General features: G+C 39.4%; 1 protein-coding gene across 1 annotated transcript in view; it reads right to left on the reverse strand.

Annotated features, from left to right (window-relative positions):
* The window catches only part of UGGT1 (UDP-glucose glycoprotein glucosyltransferase 1), a 120,644-nt gene that overhangs the window by 102,556 nt on the left and 4,660 nt on the right, over window positions 1-13,428 (reverse strand). Inside the window, exons 2-5 of the mRNA XM_024738001.1 lie at window positions 12,762-12,897; window positions 7,606-7,688; window positions 5,132-5,262; window positions 695-807 (exon numbers count right to left, since the gene is read on the reverse strand). Of these exons, the coding sequence (XP_024593769.1) occupies window positions 695-807; window positions 5,132-5,262; window positions 7,606-7,688; window positions 12,762-12,897 (463 nt within the window). The remainder of the gene's footprint in view (window positions 1-694; window positions 808-5,131; window positions 5,263-7,605; window positions 7,689-12,761; window positions 12,898-13,428) is intronic.

The raw sequence follows: 13,428 nt of genomic DNA on the forward strand, positions 1-13,428 counted from the left end.
CAGAGGACAGGCGCTGAGCAGATAATCTCACTAAAGAAGAGTTTCCCCACCTAAAACACCGCCCGGCACTTCCAGTAGAGCAGGGCAATATCAGAGAGAGAGATCACTGTTATACAATTTCTAACAGCATTGGAGGATGTACAGAGGGGTTACTGCCCTAGGCAGACAGCAAGAGGTACCTATTGTTATTTGTCTACCACAGGAAACCTACCTTTAAGCAAAAAAATCAGCCCACTGATTACCAATTTAATATTCAAATTAAGCTTGCAATTATCTTAAATAGTCTCCTTTGTCTGAAACTAATACTATCCTGAGAGATCATTATCATTAATATCATTACTCCAGGCACTGGCTTTAATACACAGAATATTCTTTACTAAGCTGATGACAAAGCCTAGGTAATCTCTCCGATACAGTCATTAGTTACTAAGTAACAATAACAGTAAGTATTCTTATTATCTCTATTTCGAAACAAGATGAGGAAAGAAAGGTTATGTAATTTGCCTAAATTCACAAAACTATTTTAAGTGATGGAGCTGGGATTTAAATCTAGTTGGTTCTGGTTCCAGAATTCACATTCTAAACCACTATACCTACGGACTAAAAAACCCGTAAGAAAAATCAGACAGTGGACCTGATACAGAAGAAAGCACAATGAATGCATGACATTTAAATAAAGAAACACACAATCTACCTTTCAGAAGCTGTTAGTAGAAGAGTCTCAAGGGTATCAAAATCACAAGTCCTCTTTCCATGCACTGAAAAAAATGAACTACATCCTTCTGGTGGAGGTTCATCAGCTGCTATCTGTCATTTAAGACACAGACATTTTTAAAAATAATCTCTAACCAAAAACAAGATAAAAACATGAATATTCTAAATAGGTAATAAAATAATAATAAAACAACATCAGTAAAAGCAGAAATTAACATCTACCGAACACCCATTATGTGACAGAAAGAGCTTTACGTTTCACTGCTTTCTTTGTATTATTTCACCTAGTTCCTCCCAATATCATTCCATGAGGTAGGTGTTATTATTATACCCAAAACAGAACTTTAAAATTCTATCTCAGAAGATATCAAAAGATATCCAGGGGAGGACTTCCCTGGTGGCGCAGTGGTTAAGCATCCGCCTGCCAATGCAGGGGACACGGGTCTGAGCCCTGGTCCAGGAAGATCCCACATGCCGCGGAGCAACTAAGCCCCTGCGCCACAACTACTGAGCCCGTGCACCTGGAGCCCGTGCTCCGCCACAAGAAAAGCCACCGCAATGAGAAGCCCGTGCACCACAACGAAGGGTAGCCCCCGCTCGCTGCAACTACAGAAAAGCCTGTGCACACGCAGCAACGAAGACCCAATGCAGCCAAAAATAAATAATTATTTTTTTTTAAATGTTACAAAAAAAAAAAAAAGATATCCAGGGAACACAGTATGTACCTTGTAGAAAACTAAGCCTACAAATGTCAATTGTAAGTGTCAAAGTATAACAATGCAGTCCTAATTAAGTATAATACGCAGATTAATGTGAAGCCCCTCCCTGAAACAGGAAGAATGACACTGAATCTAAAAAACCAACGGGGCCTAAAAAAAGAGTACAGATGGAAAGGTAAAATTATCCAAGGAGCACACTAACATATTCAAAGGAAAGGCTGAATGAGACGTGGGGTATGTTTAGAGTGAAATGCACTAACGCCCAGGCACAATGAGATAAGTCCACCTGCAACTTAAACGAGAGGCACACTGAAAAGCATGAGTGTATAGAGATGGGGAAAGGAAAGGACATACTGTCACGGTCTGGGTACACACTAATGTCATTTACGTAACACATTCCTACTGAATGTCCTTTTCTACTGCTGGAATACAAATAATTAAGAACAGATGGGGAGAAATGGAAAGCTTGCTATGAAAAATCAATATTAAAACTTTCCATTACATTTTTCTTCTTTTTTGTAAATTATTACAAAACTTACAAACTTGTGTTTGTAAGAAGAAAGAACAGTACAATAAACCCCTATGTACCCATGACCCAGCTTCGGTAATTATCAATTCATGGCCAATCTCATTTCTTCCACCTTCCTACCACACTCCACTGGATCATTTGGACACAAGCTCCAAATAGCATTTCATTTATAATGTTTCACTATGTCTCAATAAAACACAGAAGTGTTTTGTTGGTTTTTTTTTTCTGGCCGGCCACACAGCTTGCAGGATCTCAGTTCCCCGACCAGAGTTTGAATCCAGGCCATGGCAGTGAAAGCCCAGAATCCTAACCACTAGGCCACCTGGGAACTCCCAAAACACAGAGATTTTTTTTTAAAAAAACATACTACCATTATCACACTTTTAAAAAATGTAATACAGGGCTTCCCTGGTGGCGCAGTGGTTGAGAGTCCGCCTGCCGATGCAGGGGACACGGGTTCATGCCCCGGTCCAGGAAGATCCCACATGCCAAGGAGCCGCTGGACCTGTGAGACATGGCCGCTGAGCCTGTGCTCTGCAACGGGAGAGGCCACAGCAGTGAGAGGCCCACGTACCGCAAAAAAAAAAAGTAATACAATTCTGTATTGATGGCCACCGGCAGCATAGTTTTTCAATCTTCCCAAGTTCTCCCATAAAAACAAAGCAAAAATGAAAACAAAAACCAGTGGACCACATTTATGACAAAACTAGGTGGAAGGAAATCCCCATGATACAAAACACAAAAATGACCTGCGGTTATCAGAGGCCACAGAAGTAGAGGGAAACTGCAGAGATTCTGATGATCCTGAAAACAAGAAAACCCCAAAACAGCCAAAAGGTTTTCACTGTCAAGTATGGTGAGCCGACGGGTTTTGTTTCACCTCGTACAGGTAAGCACAAGGCAGTCTGACCACTGTGAACTCATAACTCACAGGCTAGGACTCCCTTCTAGGAAAGGGCCCCACCTCTAAGGAGAAACTGTTGAGGGCAGAATAAAACTCAAGCAGGACAGAGATAAAAGCCAATAAAAGAAAAAGTCCAAATATAAAAGTGAAAGAGGGGAACAGAGTCAGGAAATTTCAAAAAGCAAAAGCTACCTTTTTTTTAAAGCCACCCTATTTTAACACAACATAAAATCAACAGAATAGGGAACCATGCCGACCTCCAAAAGTTAAGGAAAACTAATTTCACATCAAATTGAGCAGAAAAAGTCTCAGTGTCAAATCCCATACAAAGCTATTGCAAGAAAAGGGGAGAGGGGAAAAACAGAGTAACACCCTTATTCTTATAGACGAGTACTGTACAAGAGAAATTTCTGCAGTGATAGCAATCTATTGGGAATTCCCTGGTGGTCCAGTGGTTAGGACTCAGCGCTTCCACTGCCGGGGCCCTGGGTTCAATCCCTGGTTGGGGAACTAAGATCCAGCAAGGGCCTTGCTGGGGCCAAAGAAAAAAAAAAAAATGTATAGGGCAAACAGTATAAGTTATTCAACAGAAAAGAAAGGGATAGAGGGAGAACCTATAAATTAAGAGACCACTCACCCCCAAAAAAATTAATAATTTTTTTAAAACTGGGCAAGATTAAACTCTATTGTTTGGTGATGAACTCTTGGGCAATGAAATGTTTTTTTAAAAAAAACAAAACAGCAAATGATTCCAACACAAGAAAGTGATTCCTTTTGAAGGGCAAAAGTCAGCTGTGATGGGGACACAGCACATCAAGGGCTTCCATGGTACCTGGCTAAATTCAATTTCCTGACCGGGATGAAAATTACAAGAGTGGTCACTTTGTTATAATTCTTTATACTATATATTTCTTGAGAGCCATTTTCTATGCTGGTTTTATTTCAGAATTTAAAAAAAGGTTTTAAAATTAACAATTCTTTTATACCAAACATACAATCAGCATACACACCTTTGATTCTCTTGCTACTTTTTACGAGTTTATTCAACTCAAAATCCAATAAGGGGCTTCCCTGGTGGCGCAGTGGTTAAGAATCCGCCTGCCAATGCAGGGGACACGGGTTCAAGCCCTGGTCCAGGAGGATCCCACATGCCGCGGAGCAACTGGGCCTGCACACCACGACTGCTGAGCCTATGCTCTAGAGCCTGCAAACCACAACTGCTGAGCCCAAGTGCCACAGCTGCTGAGGCCCACGCACCTAGAGGCCGTGCTCTGCAACAAGAGAAGCCACCCAACGAGAGGCCCGCGCACCGCAACGAAGAGTAGCCCCTGCTCACCACCACTGGGGAAGAACCTGCGCGGAGCAACAAAGACCCAACACAGCCAAAAATAAAAATAAATTTTTTTTTAAAATCCAACAAGATCCACACGTTGAATTGACACCTTTTTTAATTAATTAATTTATTTATTTCTGGCTGTGTTGGGTCTTCAGTTCTGTGCGAGGGCTTTCTCTAGTTGCGGCAAGCGGGGGCCACTCTTCATCGCAGTGCGTGGGCCTCTCACTGTCGCGGCCTCTCTTGTTGCGGAGCACAGGCTCCAGACGCACAGGCTCGGTAGTTGTGGCTCACGGGCCCAGTTGCTCCGGAGCGTGTGGGATCTTCCCAGATCAGAGCTCAACCCCGTGTCCCCTGCATTGGCAGGCAGATTCTCAACCACTGGGCCACCAGGGAAGCCCCAGTTGACACCTTTTTAAAGTCTCTCTTGAAGCTCCTCCTTCCCTCTTTTCTTTTCCTTTTAACTTGCTTTGTTGACAAAATCAGATTATTTTACTAAAAAGCTTTCCTCATCCTAGCTTTTCCTGACTGTATTCCTGTGATATTGTTTCACATTTCCTATCTGCTGTATTTCCCGTGAACTGCTTTTAGATCTACAGGCTATGATCACACTCAGGGTTAACTGGTTTAGCAAAAACTATATCGCCTCTCTTCACCTGTGCTGTATAAATAAAGTCTGGTAGGCAGTTTTTTGTGTAGATATTTTATTTTTCCTTAAATGAAAATAAGTGCAAATTATATTTTTTATAATATGTTATTTGAAGATTTAACATCATCAATTTTGCTTATTATTTATAAACAAATTGTAAATCCTAGACAATTTCAGGTAGAAAAGGTATAGTCCTGTAATACAATGCCAGGACAACTGCAATACAGCCGATCAAGATATGTAACCACTAAAGAATACTGTCACGTGTAAGCACTGAACTCACCTGCTGGAAGGCTTGAATTGTCGCTGAGTAGGAGTGAAGAGACAGACAAAATTTCAACAGATTCTGCTGTAGTCGTGACAGAAACTGAAATGCAACTTCCAGTATTGCATGATAATAGGAATAATCAGTACCTGTCAGGAAGAACATTAACCACAATAATTCTATATGACTAGAGGTATCCAAATAAGATAGTTCATAAAGTACAAAGCTATGTGTTACAAAAGCATACTGATTGCAAAATGTTACCCCTATACTGTCCTGAACTGCTGTCAAATGCTTAGAATTCCTTGAAGTACACCATGCAATTGGACTTTTCTTCCCTTTGTTCAGACTATTCCCTCTCCCTAGACTGCAATTCTCCCACTTACCGGGATGACTAACTCCTACTTTCTTCCTCAGGAAGAATTCAGCTGTGAGAGCACCTATTCCAGGGAGGTACCACCTATCCCTACCCCATGCCTCACTGGACCAAGTTCATCTCTTCTGTGCTCCCATAATATTTCTTTGCTCACCTTTTTCACTTAGCACATCACTTACTCATTTACTTACTAACTGCCCCTCCCAAAGAGCCTTTGGGGCCCCAAACCCCGAAACTATGACTTGTCTTTGTAACCACAGTGTCTGCATATGTTATCTATTCAAATAACCCAACAAGACGGAGCAGTGTGATGAGGAAGTACAAGATATTAAAGAATACTAATGAAACTGTAGTTTGGGGAGAAGCATTAAAACAATTGGAACACATTATCTGAGGGGAAAAAAAACGCATGTACCAGTATGAAACAATCCCCAGGATACATTAAACGAAAAGCACAAGGTACAAAACAATGTATATAGTATGCAATTTTTTCTTACTCTTAGAAAGAATAAGAAATAGGAATACATACTTATGTATTTATTGTAAAAAAGAAAAAAACACTGAAGACTAAACAATTTAAATGGTTATAAAAAGCCAAGAGAAACAGCAGGAACAAGATTTTTCTGTGTAGAGCCTTTTGTATAGCTTTGACTTTTAAACCACTATTATCTATTCCAAAAAGAAATTTAAGAAAAATATTTCACATTTTAAAAAGCAAAATGGGGCTTCCCTGGTGGCGCAGTGGTTGAGAGTCCGCCTGCCGATGCAGGGGACGCGGGTTCGTGCCCTGGTCCGGGAAGATCCCACATGCCGTGGAGCGGCTGGGCCCGTGAGCCATGGCCGCTGAGCCTGCGTGTCCGGAGCCTGTGCTCCACAACGGGAGAGGCCACAGCGGTGAGAGGCCCCCGTACAGCAAAAAAAAAAAAAAAAGCAAAACGTAAAAGGTTCTATATGGCATTAGCACCTTCTAAGCAGAAAAAGAGATCAGAAAGAAATATCTTAAAATGTTGCCAGAATGTTAATGGTGACTCTCTTTGGGTGGCGGGACTATGACTAGTATTTCAAATAAAATGTTTAACGTACTTTTATGGTCACTTCCAAGAATTCATACTCCCCTAATTTTAACCAGGAACACATCAGCGTTTATATTGAAGAAATTTCATTTTAAACGTCAGAATTCAAAATTCATTACAAAACTCACTTTGATAAATTTGTTTTATCTAAAATTTGTTTTATCTAAACTAAAATGATTTTTTTGATAACTCAAACAACTCTAGCTGACTCCAAATTATGTAACTAAAGCTTACAAATTATGTAACCAAAGCTTGTTCAAAACTTTTATGCACTTAAATCACGAAAAAAGATTCAGACTTGACTTTTTAAAGATGTATTAATTTTTAAATATCATAAAGTTAAAAATCAATTAGTCAAATATTAACAGCAGTCACATAATTTTTACACATTTTCTCTTCAACAAGGACTTACGCCTGTCAATGTAATACTCAAGGTTTTAACTACTCATGTATCAGCATCTTTGACTATTAATGTTCATACACTATGTAGCTTATATTGAATTGGAAAATGTTTGTGAAAGCTCATCAGAAACTGTAAACAAGTGATACAGTTTACCTTGTCATTAATTTGACACCTTGACACTCCAGTTGTGTGTGGCTGGCATGCATAATGGAAAACATTCTGGATGGCACTAAATGATAACAAACTTAACAGATAATAGATCAGTTGTATAATTAGTTCGTAACAAAAGAAAGTGAATCAAATCTGATGGTTATTAAGTAAATGCTAAATGATTTTAAAAGAATTTGACTCCCACAAAATATTCATGTAGCACTTTCAATAAAAGAACACAAAAGAACAAAAACAAGGGGAAAAAAAAAAAAAAAAAAAAATCAAAGGTAGCTCTTATGACCAAAGTTATAAACTTTTTCAAAAATAATTACTAGTTTGTGTTGACTCTGCTGGCTACCATCACAACTCTAGTCATTAAAGATAAAAATGTATTCCATTAACCGCCATGCCACACATACTCTGAAAGAGATCAATTTTTCTAATATATTCCCAGACACCGAAGTCAAAGAAGCATTTGCTTCAATTTTACCGTGATGATCTGATGATCCAATATTTTGACTGGCTTCTACAAAATTCCAAAATTTCTCTTGACTGTCTTCTGCTAAAAACTCACTGAGAGAAAAGGGGGAAATATCAGAAATAAAACAACTTAATGAAATCTTCTAATATAAGCTATATTACTAAGGAGAGTAAAAATAGATTTTTAAGTTACCAAATGTCCAAAGCTTGGCTTCTATTTGATAATATATATTATACACGAACATGTATAACATATATTTTCTAATGATAAGCAAGTCTTACTAGCTTATTAGCTATTAATAATTAGCTTAGTAGTTTATTCACTTAATAGCTTAATAGGTATCCCTAAAGAAACCTAGAATAATAGAAATGTTGTAACAACAGGCAAGTCCCAATATAAAGAAAGGTTATGAAATCTCATTTGTGAAAATGCTGTCAGTAGTAGAAGCAGAATTAGGAAATTGATAATTCTAGTACTAGTTCTGCTCACTCATTTTCTGAAATACCTTGCAAAGAACAAAAAAATATGTTTTCGCCTAAGTTTCTCCCAAGGAAAACATGAACCCTAGAAAAATTTCTAGGAGACTAAAGGCAGCATGTCGTAATCTTTTTACATCCACAAATCCAAATTTTCAAAATCACCAAATATTAGTTTAAAGTTAGCACTGATTTAATAAAATCAGGTCTTAGAACTTAATGCCACCTTAACTTTTTCCTTGACTTTACACTACTGTACTGACCTAAAATAAAATGGCTATTCTACATTTCCCTGCATTCAAGAGCCTAAAATCCCTTAAAAGAAAATGCATGTACTAATTGAATGATTCATGTAAATCGGTAATCTTCTCCTCCAAGGCATACCAATGTAGTGGTGGTCTTTCCCTGTCTGAAAGCAAACTACAGATCTGGATCTCAGCTTACCTAGCCAAAGGAAGACTTTCCCATTACTTGTCAACACTGGGCTCTACAACTCTTTCTCTACTCCACAGCTAGACACGGAAATATGGCAACATAAGAAACATTTCCTGGTAATGCACAGCTTCTCTAAAAATAGGTTTCTGAAAATACCCATCATCATAATGTATTAAATTATTTAGTGCCTCCTTGAGTGTGGCATTTTATAGGCTTTCAAGTAACTGACATAGACATCATACCAACCTCATAACAGCTTATAGTCTAAGAAAACAGGTAGTAAAACAGATAGATTATGATAGGCAAGTAAATGCTTTGTATTCTTTGTAAGAATACAAAGTGAGTCTTAGCTTAGATTCCTACAGAGGCCATATGCACATAAATATATACTTTTCATATAATTACAAGAAAACTTCTTAAACGTACATTCTCTTTCACCCCACTGCATAAATAAGTCTTAAAACGTCTAAGTGTCAAACAGCCTTAAGAAAATTAATTACCAGATCCACTGCAGTAATCCATGGAAGACAGGAACAATACAAGGTATTATTAAAAGGAACACTGCCATTTGTTTACAGTATGCTTAAGTTTGTTTGCTTTTTGTTTTAAGTTGTTTTTTAGCTTCTGATACCTGAGTAAAATATCGATAAAACTTCCACTGAGTAAAATATTGATAGTTTTACAGATGACATTATACGATGTCTGGGATTTGCTTTAAAATATTTTAGCGGGAGAAGGTAGGAGGGTGGCGGTGGTGACGGTTATTGGACTTGAATTGACAATCACTAAAACCGGGTGACAGGTAGAGGGAGAGCACATTATATATTCTCTCCACTTACAAACTTGTTAACTTTCTTAAGGGCACAGAGTTAGTAAATCAAAAATCTGGAATTTACATTCCAATCTCAATCACTCAAATCTATCATACTGCATTCTCAGGCCATTATAATATCTCAAAAAATGATTGTATAAGCACTCAATAGATGATTGTTTCAACTTTAATAATAGAACTTTATTTACACAATATTTCTGTTAGTAAGTACAGCTGCTCAAAACATACTCAGAGCTCTACTTCAATTAAATATATATCACTTTATGGACAACCAGAAAGCTACAAACCCTTCATTAGCATCAGGTCCAACCTAAAAATACACACAAGGGACTTCCCTGGTGGCACAGTGGTTAAGAATTCACCTGCCAATGCAGGGGACACGGGTTCGATCCCTAGTCCGGGAAGATCCCACATGCCGCGGAGCAACTAAGCCCATGTGCCACAACTACTGAGCCTGCGCTCTAGAGCCCACAAGCCACAACTACTGAGCCCACGAGCCACAACTACTGAGCCCGCGAGCCACAACTACTGAAGCCCATGCGCCTAGAGCCCGTGCTCCGCAACAAGAGAAGCCACCACAATGAGAAGCCCGCGCACCGCAATGAAGAGTAGCCCCCGCTCGCCACAACTAGAGAAAGCCCACGTGCAGCAACAAAGACCCAACACAGCCAAAAGTCAAATAAATAAATTTATTAAAATTTTTAAAAATAAAAATACACACAAGAATAGTTTTAGTCCCTAAGGGCCAGAAGCAAGGAAGACAAAATGTCTGTATTAGCTACATGCCTCGATGTGTGGAAAAAGATTCTGTCCCTTCACCCTCCCCCCAATGGACGGTGCTGTGACCCACCATCAATGTCTGCCATGGACCCAGGAGGGAAGGAGAGTGGCCTCAGCTAGCTCTGGAGGTGAATATAGAGTAGTTTCAAAAAAGCACAGCAGTGTTTTTGAGTTGCCTACACGTCCCATTTCCTTGGCAAACTGTTCGCAAATAGCCACAGAAGAGAAGTAAAAATAATGAACCAAAATGGCAAATGGCCAGGATATCATGAAAAGGCGCTATGTTTGTTATGGGTAAGTTGCAGTGAAGGAAACAGTTTACAATACTCACTTCAACAGAGATCAAAGAAACAGAAAAAAAACTGATCAACTAAGGCTGACAATTTTAGCATGCGTTCTCAAAAGTCCACAAGTATAGGCCATAAGACTCTTCTAAGACAATACACAAACACCAAGAAATCTGTTAGTGTAAGTGAGAGTAGTGGGGTGTAATCCAGTGAAGAACGTTACGCAGAATATCGTAAAACATCCGTCACGGTTAGTTACACAAAATTATTTAGAAAGTGATAGTAAATCTCAATGACTTAGGTTGACACCAGATAAATCATCCCAAATAAGATTAGCAGAAAGGGAGAAAAAATGTTCAGCTACAAGAGTCCTGGCTCAGGCAGTCCAGGACCTCACACGACCTTCAGACACTTCACTGCTACAACCACCAAGATCTAACAAAGCACGGACGTTTGAGGGGCTCGACCTATTTATCAAATTAGTTATTGTGACATCACTATGAAATACATGCAGTGGAGTCTGGGGGTTTCTGGGGGTGAGACGGGGTTGTTGGAGTTTTGTGGGGGGAGGGGGGTTGCCATTTTATTGCTGAGGAAAGGGAGGCACAGAGAAGTGATGGGAGAAAGTCTGTTCAGCAGAAAGTCGGGGAGGCTCCTCAGCAAGTCCAGACGGGCTCCTACACGTCCCACGTTCCCAATGGCCTCTCCTCAATCCTGTACCAAAGGAGGCTCTGCCTTAGAAGGCACAACTATCCGTATACACTACCAACACAACAGACTCTTCATTCACATCTTCCTAGGGATCAAGGGGAAGATGTCAGAAGATAAAATTAGACCACAAAGTTAACTGATATAACACAACAGTTCAAATTTCCAGCTATATCAAATTCTGAAAGTTACCAAATGCTCATGGCTCACCTACCTAAATGTATGCTTTGGAAAGATTCTCTACAGGTCCTAGCTATATGTTATTTGAGATACAATAAAAATAAGTTTCCCTCTATAAACAAAAAACTGACTAAAAGAGAGGTATCTGGTTATATTTATATTACAAACACTAAATAAAACGTACACTTGGGTTAAAATCTCCCAAGAAATCATTGACTATATTGCATTTTATCAATTTTAAGACACTGTCAGTTCTTTTTTCCAAGTTTGGGAGATCTTTTTTTTTTTTGGCCGCACTACATGGCATGCGGGATCTTAGTTCCCTGACCAGAGATCAAACCAGCACCCCCTGCGTCGAAGGCACAGAGTCTTAACCACTGGATTGCCAGGGAAGTCCCTGGGAGATCTTCTTTATTGAGAAACTGAGATGTATGTTTTCTTTTTTCCTAAAAACATATGTGTGGTTTCTACGATCCATCTACTAACTCCTTCTTAGGGTTCACTTGAGCTGTTATTAAGCTTCCTTCAACTTTTATTTTCTTCTGTACTCCCCAGACCAGGGAATCTCTTCTAGCTTGAGAGATAACAGTGGGAAGCTTGATGTGATTTACTGCATATTTGCTATGCTCTAAAGCCCTTCAAGGCCTAGGCCTTTGAAACTCATTTTCTGCACCAAGACCCTAGGAACAAAGCAGGATAGAAATGGCTATGTAGGGGATCAGGCAGACAGGCACGAATCGTCTTCTAGAGTTTCCTGTAGCCCCAAATGGTACAGTCTCAGCAGAGGAGCACTAAGGCAGAGATGGGGTAGGAGACTGGGGTCCAGTATGTTTCAGGAATAGCAGGATGAAATGCTGTCCAAAGACACTGTCAATTTTAAGACATATCATTGTTTTATGAAACATTGAGTGAAAGACGCCACCAACTTTAAGATAATATATTGATTTGATTAAATGCATCCTGATTTTGGAGATGCTACAATCGGATAAAATGTGGCCACTTTCTTAGCTTGGCCCTGCACTCTCTTATGTTGGGGTCTCCTTCCAAGTTCTTGGGAGGGGCATGTCCTCTTCCCCCACCTTGCCAAGCTCTCTTCTCTTCCCTTTATTAAACACCTCTTAACACCTTCTTCAAATAAATAGAAAATTTCTTTTAAGTACAACTCTCTCTTCCATTATTACCACATTTACACTTTTCCTGGAAGATAACATAATAATTTAACCAATTCAATATATTTGTCTAAAGAAATCCCTAAAGATCTCTATAATCATTTCAGTCCTAGCCTGCTGACAGATAGAGTCTGTGTCCTAACAGCCTGTGAACAGCACACAAGCCCAGTGCACACTGAAAGAAGCTCTTACTAAATGCATATGATGAGAATCTCACTCCCTAAAAAGCTCCTGAATATTCACTAGCAGAGCCTACATTTTCACTCAAACATGTGAAAGAAAAAAAATGTCTTCTTACCTGGTTTCTAACAACAACGGAGTGGAAAACCATTTTGTTGTAAGAGAGGTTGTAATGGCTTTTGAATCTGCCTTTACTGAGGAAAACAGCCATAGTCCGGTGAGTACAGTCAGAAGGCCCATTTTATGGCAAACCCCTAAAAAGGGAAGAAAAAAAAGTTTCGCTACAAGGCAATGTTTAAACCTGAATCTTAATAATTAGAGATAAAAAATAACATGACTATCACAGAAATAAAAATGCTTCCAAAATATAACAGCACCTACTATCTAGATAATTCAGCAGATGTTTGCTGATGACTGACACACAACTAAAGGTGTGTCGTTCATTACACTCTCTCCTACAAAGGCTGCACTTCATCTCCTGTTTGTCTATACCATACAGAGATATAAAAGTCAGCTGGTGGCCCAGCAGGTTGCACACAATCATACTTTATGAAGCAGGAGAGTAAATAAAGCTTAGACAGGTGAAAACACAAATGAAAGGTGTTACAGATTGAACTGTATTCCCCCAAAAAGATAGAGTGAAGTCCTACCCCACCCCAGTACCTCAGAATGTGAACTTGTTTGGAAGTATGGTCTTTACAGAGGTAATCATGTTAAAATGAGGTCATCAGGGTAGGCCCTGATCCAATGACTGGTGTTATTAAAAAAAAGGGGCGGGGCGGGGG

Source organism: Neophocaena asiaeorientalis, unplaced genomic scaffold (genome assembly GCF_003031525.2).
Source record: "Neophocaena asiaeorientalis asiaeorientalis breed wild unplaced genomic scaffold, Neophocaena_asiaeorientalis_V1.1 scaffold98, whole genome shotgun sequence".
Lineage (NCBI taxonomy): Eukaryota > Metazoa > Chordata > Mammalia > Artiodactyla > Phocoenidae > Neophocaena > Neophocaena asiaeorientalis.